At 39.9% G+C, this 14,683-nt stretch overlaps 1 protein-coding gene across 5 annotated transcripts in view; it reads left to right on the top strand.

Annotated features, from left to right (window-relative positions):
• Positions 1-11,063, top strand: part of LOC109415565 (casein kinase I) — a 111,350-nt gene extending 100,287 nt beyond the window's left edge. For all 5 annotated transcript variants that reach the window (XM_019689449.3, XM_019689472.3, XM_019689456.3 and 2 more), the window contains exon 3: positions 6,839-11,063. In XM_019689449.3, the coding sequence (XP_019544994.1) occupies positions 6,839-7,010 (172 nt within the window). In that variant the 3' untranslated portion in view covers positions 7,011-11,063. The remainder of the gene's footprint in view (positions 1-6,838) is intronic.
• The last annotated feature ends 3,620 nt before the right edge of the window (positions 11,064-14,683 follow it).

The raw sequence follows: 14,683 nt of genomic DNA on the forward strand, positions 1-14,683 counted from the left end.
AGTGGTTAAGGCTATGGATCGCCAATCCGGAGACGGCGGGTTCGATTCCCGTTCCGGTCGGGAAAATTTTCTCGACTCCCTGGGCATAGTGTATCATTGTGCTTGCCTCACAATATACTAATTCATGCAATGGCTGGCAAAGATAGCCCTCCAATTAATAACTGTGGAAGTGCTCAGAGAACACTAAGTTGGAGAGAGGCAGGCCCATGTTTTGGAAGGTATGCGATTCACTATTGAGCTTTAATATTATTTTGCATCTGAATAGCATTGATATTATCAAGTCTGTACCAATACCCTAATCCCACACCAAAATACCCTTTTCTTATCCCATGGCGTTTATGTGGTCAGCAAAGACTATTCAGCCATTACCCCTCCTTATCATCGGCTTTGGACTGACTTGCGCTCTCATTGCCCCACCAAATGCTGCAAAATGAAAATGAGAATATTAAGCATTTCTCTCCGATAATTCTCCATGGAATCTTCTTAGAATTTCTACCAGGTTTCGTTTTGTGATTCCTCCCGAGAAATATGTAGTTATTCATTTCAGCATTTCTCCTGGAATTCCTATTTGTTCAGGGATCCCTTCACATATTCTTCTAACAATTTCTCTCGGGATTTCTTCAAGGATTTCTCCCGGGATGTCTTTGAAAATGTGTCCTGGGTTTCTGCCAGAAATTCCTCCAAGGATTCTTTCGAATATTCTGGCATTTTCCCGGATTCCTCCAGCGATTTCTTTCGGAATTACTGTTGAGATTTTCTTTGATCCTTCTCGGGTTTCTTTTGAAGGTTTCTCCTGGGATTCCTTCAGAGATTTGTCCAGGATTCTGTGAAGGATTCCTACAGTATTTATTTTGTGGATTACCGTTAGTAATTTTTTCAGGGATTCCTTGCATTGATTCCTCCGGAATTCCTTGCATTGATTCCTCCGGGATTCCCTTAGAAATTTCTCACGGAATACCTTCAGAGGTTCCAGAGGTTAGCTATGTTCCCTGTATTGATTCATCCCGGAATTTCTTTGAGGATTTCTCTCGGGATTCCATCAAAGATTCCTCAACGATTTTTCCTTGGTTTTCTCCCGGCATTTCTTCCGGGCTTTCTTCCAGGATTGCATTCAAGAATTATTTCTGAAATTCCTTTAGGAATTTCCCCCGGGATTTCTTATTCTAATTTTTCCGAGGTTCCTTCAGGAACATTTTTCGGCGTTCCACAGGGATTCCTCCCGGAATTTTTTCGAGGATTATTCCCGATATTGTATGAGGAATTCCTACTGATTTTTTCCAGGGATTCTTTTAGGGATATCTCCCGGGCTTCTTTTCGAGATTCCTCTCAAGATGCTTCCGTTTATTTCTAACATGGTTCCTTTCTTTGATTTTTCCCAAGTTCCCATTAGAGTTTCCTCTCGAGATTCATTCAGGGCTTTCTTCTAGGATACTTCCCAGGATTCCTTCAGGGATTTCCCCCAGGATTCCTTCCGGCTTTCTTTCAAGCATTCTTATCGAGATTCATTCGGAGATTTCTCCTAGTTTATTTTAGGGATTCCTAAACAGATTTTTGTCCGAGATTGTTTTCAGATTTCTCTGTGAATCTTCAAAAATTCCTCCATGATTCGCTGTCTCCAATACTGCTCATGAACCGGGATTCTTTCATACTTCCATCAGGGATTCTTCCAAAGATTTCTTCCGGGATTTCTTCATTGATTGGGTTTCCTTTGAGGATTTCTCCTGGGATTCCATTAGGGATTCCTTCAGGATTCTGTTAAGAATCCCACCAGGAATGATTTCCGAAATATCGTTAGTAATTACTCCCGGGTTTCCTTCACTGATTGCTCTCGGCATTCCTATAATGAGTCCTTCCAAGGCTTCTTTAGGAAAATTTTCCTGCGTTCGATCGAAATTTTTCCCGGGATTCTTGCATAGAGTATACCCGAGATAGCATCAGGGATTCCTCCAGAATTCTTCTAGAGTTTCCTTTAAGGATTTCTCCCGGGCTTGCTTCCAGGGTTACTTTATTGATTTTTCTCAAGTTATTATAAGAGATTCCTCCAAAGATTCACTCAAGGATTCTTCTCAGACATTCTTATCGATATTTATTTAGGAATACCTCAACTTTGAAGGTTTCACCTACATTCCTTCAGAGATCTCTCTCCGAGATTCAGGGTGGCCACCGAACCGGGAAAAATGGGAAAACCGGGAAAAAGACGGGAATTCAGAACGACCGGGAAAAAAGCGGGAAAAAACCGGGAATTTGAGATGATTACCGGGAAAATTAAGCGTTTCCGAAAAACAAGTGCTTGAACAAAACTTATTCTAAATTGGCCAAAGTTTTCGAAATCAACGAAAAAGTTTCACAGTTGTAAGTCATTAGTTGTTTGATTGTTTATCAATAGTTATTCTATTGAAACGTGTGTCGGTAGTTGGGTTTACCTAATGAGATTACAATTGTATTGTAAAAACTATTGAATCATATTTATTAAATTCTGTTTGTTTCGAGTTCGTTGAACATCGATGATACTCTAGCTAGAGCAACCACGGGAAGTAGAGGGTTAAATATTGAAAGTGAATTTGAAGAGAAAGAATTGTGTCTTTCGATCAGAATATTTAACATTTTCGACGAACTTGAGAAAAACGGAATTAGATGTAATAGTTTTCATAATATTATTGTAACCCCATTAGTTTTGGGTTAACTACCAACTACTTGTTTAAATAGTGAAACCATTATAAAAAAATCCAAAACACTATTAATTCACAACTAGTTCAAAGTAAGCCAATTTGCAGAAAATGTTGTTCAGGTTTTTTCGGGTATGCTTTTTTATGTTCAAAGTCGTAAGAAATAAAAGATTAATACTTTATATACAGGGTGTTTGGTTCCTGAGTGCAAACTTTATAAAGGACCATAAATGGTGAAAAAATTGTTTTACGCATATGGTGAAATCTCAACCGTTACGTAGTTGTTAAACTTCCCATGTTTTTGATTCTTATTGCCTTAACTGGCCATAACTTGAAAATGGTCAAACTTAACGCAGTTTTTTACCCTTATTCGAAAGATTATTGAATTTTCTATCAAATGGCATCTTTGAATCGATTGGTTTAGTTAAATAACTAAGTTTTCTAAAGCAAAATAGCTCAAATTAGTGTGTTTTAATATGTTTTCGTCAATTATCTTTGAAACATGCGAAATAAATTAAAATTCATTCTTAGGCAAAGTTGTGGCCTCTGTTCCACTCTACAATTCGTACTTTGACACCAAACTTCTAGCTTTAATTGTTTTCTTGCAATTTCGATTTAAATGTGCGGCACAGTGCGCAAAATAGTGCTTACCTTGACAGTTGCAAGTTTATGATCTGAAATGCGATGCTGACTATTTATTTATTTGTTTTTGAAACAAAAAAACACGGATTTTTTTTACGACGGTTTTTGAAATAACGCGGTTTTTTCAGGACGGACCGCGTAAAAAAAACCGTGTAAAAAATACCGCGTAAAAAAACTTCATTGTATTACTGGAATTACTTCACATCCGATGTAAAATGATTGATGTAAAATTTATTATAAGAATAAATTTCTGCAATGTAGTAAAACATATTTGTTCAGAATTTCGCTTGGTTACAGGCCCATATAGCCGAGGCGGTAAACGCACGGGTATTCAGCATGACCATGCTGAGGGTGACGGGTTTGATTCCCGGTCGGTCCAGGATCTTTTCGTAAAGAAAACTTCCTTGACTTCCTTGGGCATAGAGTATCTTCGTGCCTGCCACACGATATACGCATGCAAAATGGTCATTGGCAGAGGAAACTCTCAGTTAATAACCGTGGAAGTGCTCATAGAACACTAAGCTGAGAAGCAGGCTTTGTCCCAATGAGGACGTTACGCCAAGAAGAGAGAGAGAGCTTGGTTACAGCTAAACTTTTCCCGAATTAGGGAGAAATTAGAGGAAATTAAGCTGCGTCCAAAAAGCTGAGCTTTTGTGGCGTGACCTAGCATTGACTGAAAATATTTATAATCATTGGTTGGTGATCATTCTTAAAAGACGGAGAGGGTAGAGTACTGCATCATTGCAGTGTGAAAAACAAGCTTTAAGTTAGAATTCACGTAGAAGAAAAGCTTTATTTTTTTGTAATTACGCACCCTACTTTTCACTCGCGCTAAGAATAACAAAACGGTCTACTTTTATTCACTAAACTTTTCAGCACTCTTAAGGGTGCTGAAAAGTAATACTTTTCGGCACTTTTGTCACCATACACTTTGTTCCAACGGCCGCGACTTCTTATCATCATTTAGAACGTTGTTGCAGGTCAGTGCTAAAACAGTTTGATTATTTTCAACTGTAATCGTTCTTAAATATGGTTTATTAAGAAAAAGTATTAGTATTTACTAGTTAAATGCATAATTTTGAGTGATTTTTTTTTACATTGTTCCAATTTTTACGTAAAACGAGAGTTGGGTGTCACATACTCCATTTTGACTCCATACTGACATTTTGAAAAACCGGGAAAAATTGAAAAATCGCACCGGGAAAACCGGGAAAAAGACGGGAATTCGAAAACTAAAATTGAGTGGCCACCCTGATTGTTTTAATGACTTCTCCAGGAATCCTTCGTAGACTTTTCGTGGGATTCCCGAATTTCTCGTTGAGCATATCTCCTGGGATTCCTCGAGGATTCTGGCAAGGGAACTATCTCTGAAATTCCGTTAGGAGTTCTTCCCGGGTTTTATCCGGAAATTCCTCCTAGGACTCCTTCATTGATTCTTCTCTTCTTACAGGAACTCCTTTCGAGATTCCTTCAGGGATATTTTCCTGCGTTCCATCGAGATTCTTGCACGGATTATTCCTGAGATCGCATCAGGATTCTTTCTGGGGTTTCTCCCTTATAGAATACCTCTCAGGGTACCTTTATTAACTTATCTCGAATTTTCTTTTTCATATTTCTCTTCTTTTCAGAGATTTATCCCGAGATTTATCCAGGGATTCTTTCAAAGTTTCTTCCCAGTATTCATTCAATCATTTCTCCCGGAGTTTCTTCGGGCAGTCATCCCGAGATTCACGGGTGTTCTTTAGGGATTTCTCCTGTTTTTTTAAGGATTCTGTCAAGAATATCTGCAGGAATTATTCCAGGAATTCCGTTGGAAATTCTTCCCAGGATTTAATTAGGAATTTCTCCAGGGATTCCATCTAAAGGTTCCTTTAGGAGATTGCATTAGAGATTCATCCAGGATTCTTCTCGTATTTCCTTTAGAGATGTTTCCCGGGCTTCCTTCCAGGATGCCACCGTTAAATTCTCCCGGGAATGGATTGATTTTTCCTAAGTTTCCATTAGACATTTCTCCCGAGATTTATTCAGGAATTCTTTGAAATATTCTTTTCAGGGTTCTTATCCGGATTCATTTCGGAATTCCTTTGGAAATTTATCCTAGTTAAGATTCTTTCAAGGATTCCTTCCTAGATTTCTCGTGGGATTCCTCTATAATTTTCTCCGGTACTTCTCTTGAGATGCTTTCATGAATTGCTTCCTGATTTATTTCAACGATTTCTAGTGGGATTTCTTCAGGAATTCCTCCAGAGATTTCTTGCGGGATATGTCCACGGAATTCTCTAGCGATTTTTCCCGAGATTCCTTTCGGGATTCCTCCAGATCTCTGTCAAGAGTTCCTCCAGGATTTTGTTCTTGAATTCCGTTAGGAATTGTTCCAGGAGTTTTTTTTAGAAAATACTGCCAGGATTCCTTCATTAATTCCTCCCCGGATTATTATAGGAATTCCTTCCAAGGTTTCTTCAGTGATATTTTCCGGCGTTCCACCAGAATTCCTCCCGGGATTCCTTCACGGATTATTCCCAAGATTATATCAGGATGTTTCCTTAGCTTTCTTCCGGGATTCCTTGCAGAATTCCTCTCAGCGCCTTTTTCCTGGGATTTCTGTACTGTTTTTTTTTTCACGTTTTCTTTATACATTTCTCTCGAGGGATTCTTCTACAGCATCTTCCTGGGATTCATTCAGGGATTTTTTCTGGAATACTTTCAGGTATTCCTCCCGAGTCATTTAGGAATACCTTCGGAGATTTCTCTTGGATTCTTTCAGGAATCCCTTCAGAGATTTCTCCCACGATTCCTTTTAATGATATCTTCAGGAATCCTTCCGGGATTCCTTCCTAGATTTCTTCAGACATTCTTCCATGCAGTGTCCGCGGGATTCTTTCAAGGATTTCTGCCGGGATTCCTCCGGGGTTTTTGTTTTTTTCAAAATACTTCGAGGGATTTCCCCCTTGATACCTTACGATATTCCTTTATGGATTCATCGGATTCCTCTAGAATTCTCTCCGAGACTCATCGATTGCCCTCGGGATTCTATCAGGGATTTCTCCCGGAATTTTCCTGTGATTCCTCCGAGGATTCTTTCCGGGATTTCTCTGAGAATTCTTTGAAGGATAAGTAATTTGTGCATTATCCCTAGAAAAGAACAGAACCGACAGAATCCAGAGACTTTCAACATGGTCTTATTGAATGGAAATATTTAAGTTGAATCAAATAACCCCAGTCTTATGACTAGGAGAGAACTAAATAACAAACATTTTTCAGATAGAGACATTTCTGTTGGAAACCGTTATATAATCGGACAGTCCTATACAGTTCTATTCTTTTCGAATAGTTATCATACCTTCTCTGTTTTAGAGTTGTCTTGTATCCAATATCAGGACCTACATATAGAATTTTTTTGTAACTATACCATAAACTTCCATTTTTTGTGAAATCATGTTTTTTATTAGGACTTGACTATTTATAATACACAGTTGTACGTATAGAGTAAACGCTAATCGCCGCTTTTCTTCTCTTTCCTCTCTTTCCAGAATCCTATTCCGTACGCTAAATCATCAGTACGATTACACCTTTGACTGGACGATGCTGAAACAGCGAGGGATCCTGAAGGGCGGCACCAACGCGCTGCCCCACGCAACTGGCGAGGGAACCCGCGAGGAACGGCGTGATAAAGATAAGCAACCAACGGAAACAGAGAAATAGAAGTTTTGAAATTATTTTTTATGTATAAAATATATTACAATTACTAAAACTGAGTAAACTTAAAGAAAGAGAGGGAAGCAGGCGGATGAAGATAGAAAAGGAAGTAAGGAACAAAAAAGCGCGCGAAAGCTGTTATAAGCGAAGGAAATTAGGAAAACGAACAGGCAGCACAGGAAAGAAGTAGGAAGCAAAAGGAGGCGAACCGAGAGCAGATGAAGGTGCAGAACACGGATACAGAATCGGATAGTTTTTGTTTGCTTCGTGGGCAACAGAGAAAGGTTAGCAAAACTGAAGAAGCTGTAATAGGAACACACTTGTAAACGAAACGAGTGGAATGTGGCAAAACAAATCTTGCTGAAAATAAAATAAAAAAACAAAAAGGAGACAAAACATTAGCAAACTCTTTAACTTTAATTACAAACAAAGTATGTAAAATTAAATATAATTATTAGTGATTATTACAATTACAACAAATATCGGTTGGAGATGCGGTGGAAATGGATCGAGACCGGCGTTTGCGTTGACGGTCGGTCAGTGGTACGAACAAAGCCGAACATCAAACAAAAGAACTGCACTTCCCGTTTCGGTTGTTGTTCGGGCGGATTGACCGATCGTCACTTGCGCCACACGCTAACACTGTGGATGTATGTATGAAGATTTCTGTAAATCAAATTTATTCGAACTGGGTGAATTGTTTTACAGCAATCTTTAAACCAAAATCGCTCAGTTTAGTGTGCGATGTCTCACTCAAAGTACACTCTCATTCACAAGACACCCACTCATACATACAGAGAATCATACTTTTCGTCTCTCATTCATGGTCTCGCGTTCCTCCCCCCGTTCTCTCAATAGGTAATCGTAAGCCATGCGCCATCCATCGCCGTCATACAACAATCATAGCATGTCACACAAACACATACATACACACACACGTTCGTTTTATCTCCCTCGTTCATACTGATAGAATACTGCTGTGTATTATTACGGTTCTACTTTGCTGCGGGTTGGCATAGTGGCCATTTGGCATAACAAAGTTTTCGAATTTTTGGGTTTTGTAATTGGTTGTTCTTCGTGCTATGCCAAATGGAATTATGCCAAACGAGGTGGAGCCATTATTACTACTGTCGGGGGCTCCCTAGGTGGCAAGAAGTCGTCTGGTATACACTCGTGTGGTGTAAGGATTTCCAAATTCTAAAAGCCATTTCGCATAACTCGAAGAACAACCTTTCCGGATGAAAACAAATTTGCTATGATGAAAGCTGCAGTTATGTCAAATGACTTTATGCCAAATGGGTTATGTCAGACGTTCGCATGCCACGAAGTGAGCCTCTATTATTGTGCAACTGCAGAACCAGATAACAAGAACGTTTAAAGCGATGAAGCGCTATTACTCTACAAGTACTACTACAAAATAGCATAAACAAAGGAAATAACAAAACAGTGTTTGTCTAATGTTTTCGTTTTCCGACTCTAGTTTTTAGTTGACATGAACTCATATTTTTGCTGCAATCGAATTTTGCCCATTTCTTCACAGTAAACGAGACAAGATGAAGAAATCCAAGAATTTATCCAATTTAGTAAAGAAAAAAAAAAGAAGGAACAATAATAAACACAGCCAATACGACAAAGTAACACATACAAATGCAAACCAGAGCAAAAAAGAAAACCCGTAGAATTAGGAAATGGATCTGCTCCGTGACCACACGAAACCAATAGTAGCAGGCATTGTCGATGTGACTGTATGTCTCCGGAACAAATCTAACCTACAAGAAAACAGCAACAACAACAATGCACATACTTTTCCCTCTCCTGGCGGAAGTCGCTTTTCTCTGTTTCCGTTGTTCAAATTACTTCAATGTCGTCGTGCTCGCCAGGTATAAAGTAGTTTGGCATAAGGACCGTTATGCCAAATGACCCTTATGTCAAATGGGTCGCTTTTGTTTGACTCAACGAATGACAGCTGATGAAGTTAGGTTATGCCAAAAGGTTATTTCGTCAAACAGTTTTAGCCAAATGACCATTTGTTCTATTTCTGAGTGGCATAAAGAACATTTGGCATAATCGTCTTCAATTGGCGGTTATGCCAAACGACGGCATGTCATACGAGCTCCCCTTTGTGTCAGTTTTGTAACTCAGTACGCCCCCGCCCTCATCCTCCCAGCTGTCGTTGATAGTGACAGAATCCCTCCCCCCTCACACTTTTGTGTAGCACGTCCCACAAGCACACCTAACCTCAACATCCTTGTTTTGATTGTTTTTATTGTTTTCGTATAAAAACTGTTCAAAAGCGCGTGCGCGCGGAAGCAAAAGTTCTCCTGTGTTAGAGTACTAGTTCTTGTACTGTCGATAGAGTGAAAACTAATTAAGATAACTGATTGATCCTTCTGTCGTCCGAATGCTGTGTCTTTGGTTTATGTTTTAGAGGTAAAATGTGTTTCCCCCCTCTACTTTCTTACTGGTGATCTCGGGAAGGATAGAAAGAGGTCATTCTATGCAAAACAGCAACGTCAAACAATGCATAGAGTTTTCGTTTGAGAAAAAAATAAGAACAATTATGGAAAACACAGAAATTAATTATAAATTAATCGAATATACTATCAAAATAAAAAAAAAATGAAAAAAGAAAGTAACAAATTATGTGTAAATATATTGAATTAAAACAAATGAAACAAACATGAGCAAGAAACGAACGGAAGTTAGCGAAAGAAAGAAAGCATTTCTTCTTTCAAGAAAACTAAAGTTCTAGACAAAACAGCAAAAGGAAAACAACAAACAAAAACAGTTTTTTTAACTATATTCATGAAAACCAGAACCCAACAAATATCTAAACGACTATAATTGTTTAAGTAAGACAAATAAGCAGAAAAAAAAGCTTAACACGGACACAACAGTTTCCAGAAAATGAAAAAAAGATGCGATCAAAGCAACCACAGAGAAACGAATCCGTGTTGGTGGGTGTAACACCCGTGTCCCCGTTTTCCCCTCGTTCTCCCCCTTTGTTCGTTGTGAAAACCCACACCCGGTTGTGACCCCCAGAGTAAGTTCTGGAAGTTCAATTGACCCCTCCTTGCTGCGGTCAATTGGATCTCCGGGATCTCCCGGTATACCGGAAGAAAAACCGTCGACCTTGGTGTTGATATGTCGGTAAAATTTTCTTCTGAAATGATTGGTACAATTTACCGAACCTCGGTAAATTTGTCCGAATCAATAGTTTTGCCGAGATTCGAACACCAATGTCGGTGATTTATGTCGTTTTCGTTTTTGCGGCGGTGCTACGCCGCTTCGTGCTACACTTTTTGCTGAATAAACGAACATTTTCGGTGCAGTTGCATTGGTGTGCGTGTATAAACACCAAAATATTGACAACTTTGCAAACGCTGATTGGTGGACATGGTGTACACCAGCTACACTCCCGATTTTTTGAGTGCTACACTATTATGCGCGGTGCAGAAAAAGTGCTGCACCGGTGTAGCACGAAAATCAAAAACGAACATTTTCGGTGCAAAAGTGCTACACCGGTTTAGCACCACCGCAAAAACGAAAACGACATTACTTTTTGTGTGGATCATCCCGTTTTCGTTTGTCATCGAATGGGGCTCGCGCTCCACCCCTCGCCCCGATCCACCCCCCTTAGTAGAGAGAAAGAGAATTACTTGTAATGAACAAAACAAAACAAAATCTGTGTTTTTCCCGCTCTCTCGAATCGGAGAGCAGCTACTACACAACTACAAAACTAGAAAACAGAATATACTATGAGAAATAAAAATGAATACAATACAAGAACATACAAACAAACAAACAAAAAAGTCGATTCAGCTGGAAGCTGAACAGGAAAAGCAGCTTAAAGGAGAACACATACACAACAAAAGCCGCAAAAGAGGATGAAGAAGATGAAGAAGGCGAATAAAACAAGCGTAAATCAGATACAGTAGAAAGGATTTATTATTAGGAAGTAATGATTATTATTTTTTTTCATTGAATGAAGGTAAAAATGATAGGATGATGCAAGAAGTAAACAGTTATTAAATAAAGAAAAACCTAAACAAAAAATAACGGAAACTAGCCTTAGGTGTCGAAGGTGACGAATAGTGCAGGGCGCCATTGTTGGAAAATTTGAGAAAGCCCTCGAGGATTGATAAACTCGAACACTTTATAACGAGTGTTTCACGGAGTGCTTCGGCTGCTCCAATCACCGCCTGCTACTCCGATTTACGGTTGTTCTTTGGGTTGTTCACGACAACTACCTCAGTTCTGTAGTGAGACAATTCCAGTTTAAGGCTCAAGCATCCGTCATCATTTTTCGGAAATAGAAAAACAGTTTTTTCACTATAAATCAAAACAATGACCACGAAAATGTATTCACTGTATTCTATTCCTCATGTGGAACACAATGAATCCATTTTCGTTGCAAAAATGGTTGATTTGAACGAAAAAACTGCTTTCAAATGTTTGATGCTGACGATGATTTCAATGACGAATGGTTCAACGTTAATAGGATTTAAGTATTCCTTTGCAACTGCGATTGAATGTGCAGCAGGTCAGCTCCAACTCTTCGATTGCATCACCGTAGACCTACAGCGTAATATCGTCAGCGAAACCGACGTTAGCCACGCCCACTGACAACTTCGACTTCAATACCTCGTCGTACATGAGACCTTTGTACGCCCGAGACCTTTCTCGAGTGTTCTGGTAGCCGATAAGATAGCGTCTATGGTCGACCTTCCCTTGCGGAAGCAGGTGGTTACCTGCCTTTGGTAATAGGACCAGGCCCTACCGCTTCGAAACCTCTGGGAAGACTCCCTCGTCCCAAAATTTCTACATAGTAGATATGAACATCCCAGGAGAGCAAAGAGCATCGCTACCAACTGGTCATCGCTTAGGCCAAATACGTTTCGCTCATGGCGGATCACCTCTCTACCTCGTCATTGAAGTATGGCGTCTTCCACCCACGAAGGCTTGTCCCTTGGCCTAGTCGCTCATTTCTCCGCCCGATGCGGACCATTGGACCATTTTTTGGATTCCTTAAAAACTAGCTTTCCGATTGGTGTGTCTGAGCACTGCCAGTGCACGCTAGGATTTGTGTTTCTGTTGTTGGGGATATGTGTAGCAATAACGTTAGCATCTAGCAGATCATAGTAGGCGAGGCGATGTACTGTGAAAACATCTTCTCTGTTGTCAAACGAGTGGCACCGTTGAGTAATAATAAATCAATTTTATTTCGTGTTTCGTACAAAACCTGGTATTTCACTGCCTTAGTTCAACAGGTTCAGTGCCCAGCGACAGAATATTGCAGACAGCAAAACTGAAGCTGTGAGAAGACGGTGATATGCGGCAACGTCTGGTTGAATTTGATGCACTATTTGAGAAAATGGAAAACGTCGGATGCAAAATGGACGACGACATGAAGGCGGCATTCATCTTGGCAAGCTTGCCACAGTCGTACGAAAGTATCGTGTCGTCGATTCAAGGGCGTTCGGATGTGTTCACTATGACCTTTGTGAAAACGAAGCTGTTAGAAGAGTTTGCACGACGCCAAGGAAGAGAAGGATTTTGAGACAAGTAAAGTCGTAGCGGCGAAGATTATACAGAAGCAGGCAAGAGGATCGGACAATAGACGCGTGTGCTATGCTTACGGCAGTTCCACTCATCTGATGCGTGACTGTGACGGTTTGAAGAAAGTACGGAACGAGTCGTCAAGAGGTGCAATGAAACGAAGGGTGCGTTCTGTGGTAGCGACTGAGGAGGAGGAGGAGGTGTTCCGTAGAAATGTGTGTTTTGCAGCATTCGAGGAGGACATCAGTGAAGGCTGGTTCCTAGATTCAGGAGCATCGAATCATATGACCAATCGAGTTGATCTGCTGGACAATATTGTGGAAGTGGAGACACGAAGTGTCCTGGCAAATGGAAAAATGATGCAATGTGATACGAAAGGTGAGGCTACTGTGTTAACAGATAATGGACAGAGTGGCTCTGTAACTGTGTTATTGAAAAATGTAATTGTTGTCCCAGGCTTGTCAGCAAATCTCATCTCAGTTCCGGTAATTACTAGTCAAGGATTTACGGTTGTATTCAAGACAAACAATTGTTTGATTATGAAGAATGGTAAAATTGCATTGGAAGGAAAGAAAGAAGGAAAACTATCGTTTGAATGTTTAAGGTTGAAAAGATGCAGGATACAAATATTTAGAAATGCTTCCCCCAACTAACATTTATTGTGAATGTAAACGTCAACAAAGCGTCCTTAATACGGCTTGATGCTGAGTTACTGTGTTGTACATATGGATGGAAGCTTCTATGCAAGCCCTATACCAATGAATCTGGCGAACTTAATCAGCTTGTACATGCTGTGCGATCAGCTTCTATGCCACCTAGTCATAGCTCTTTTCTCGGCTCCTATGTAACCACTAACTGAATAACATCTTGAGAAGGCGCTTTTTCAGCCTTTTCGCAATTGTTAAATAATAGTTATACGGCATCCCCAAATTAAACGATTAAATATAATTAGGTTATGGATACCGTGGCGCAATACATGTGGAACTGAAATTATCACTTTTAAAATTGAATAATTAAAGTACTTGCCGCTACTTGGAATCGAACTCCCGATCTCCTTATCCACTGGTCCCGATGATGTCCTCGCTGCCACACTGCTATATATAAATAACATAGCAAATAACCCGTTTTGTTTTACTCCAGACAAGGCTTCATAATTGTGCCACAAGAAACCTTACCCAACTTCATCTTGCTGTAAAAGCTTGTGAAACGTCAAACGCAATAATGTTTACATTGAACAAGCTGTGTGATTGCGCCAACAGATTCTTCTTCACAGCTTCTAGCTGAAAGAGTGTTCTTTAAACGGCTATGAAGCGCTGCTGTTTTGTGTTTTGGCAACATTGGCAACAAAACGTACTGTATAAAAACAGCTGTTGTAGTGGCTGGGACTCTTACTCGATTTGCACATCTTCCGACAAATCTTCCGGCACAGACAAACTTGTCTGTGCTTCCGGCATTGAATTTAAGTGCAATAAAAGCAACCCAAATAATTTCACAGCACATACATGGATAGCTGTAAAGAATTTGTGTAGTAGCTATATATCCCGCTTAAAGTTTGTTTTGACAATAATGTTTATATCCGACAAGCCGTGTTGGTAAACCAACAGTTTCTTTATTACAGCTTCTAGCCGTAATGAAATCGTATAACGGCCTTTAAAGCGCTGCTGGTTTGGGGATTTGTCAGTATAATGAATTGTACTGTATAGTAGCAGCAGTTTTGTTAGTGGGGACTCCTATTCGATGTGTTCAAGTTTTCACATCCTCCGGGAAAGGCAACCCCAGTGACAAGCAATGGACTTCTGAAAACCGAGTTTGGTAGCTGTATGGTGCTTGTTTTGCAGTCGTGTATTAGCTTATGATTTATATTTGACTAGCTTTCCTTTTATTCAGCGTTGACTGCTTTTACTCGATGGTTACACAACAGAAAGCAAATGACTGAAGCTTATAGCGCTGAAAATGTTAGTTGGGCCGTTCTTGAGGAGGATTTTGGGGATATGTGTAGCAATAACGTTAGCATTTGGCAGATCATAGTAGGCGAGGCGATGTACTGTGAAAATATCTTCTCTGTTGTCAAACGAGTGGCACCGTTGAGCAATAATAAATAAATTTTATTTCGTGTTTCG

This window comes from Aedes albopictus, chromosome 1 (genome assembly GCF_035046485.1).
Source record: "Aedes albopictus strain Foshan chromosome 1, AalbF5, whole genome shotgun sequence".
In the NCBI taxonomy this organism is placed as follows: Eukaryota; Metazoa; Arthropoda; class Insecta; order Diptera; family Culicidae; genus Aedes; species Aedes albopictus.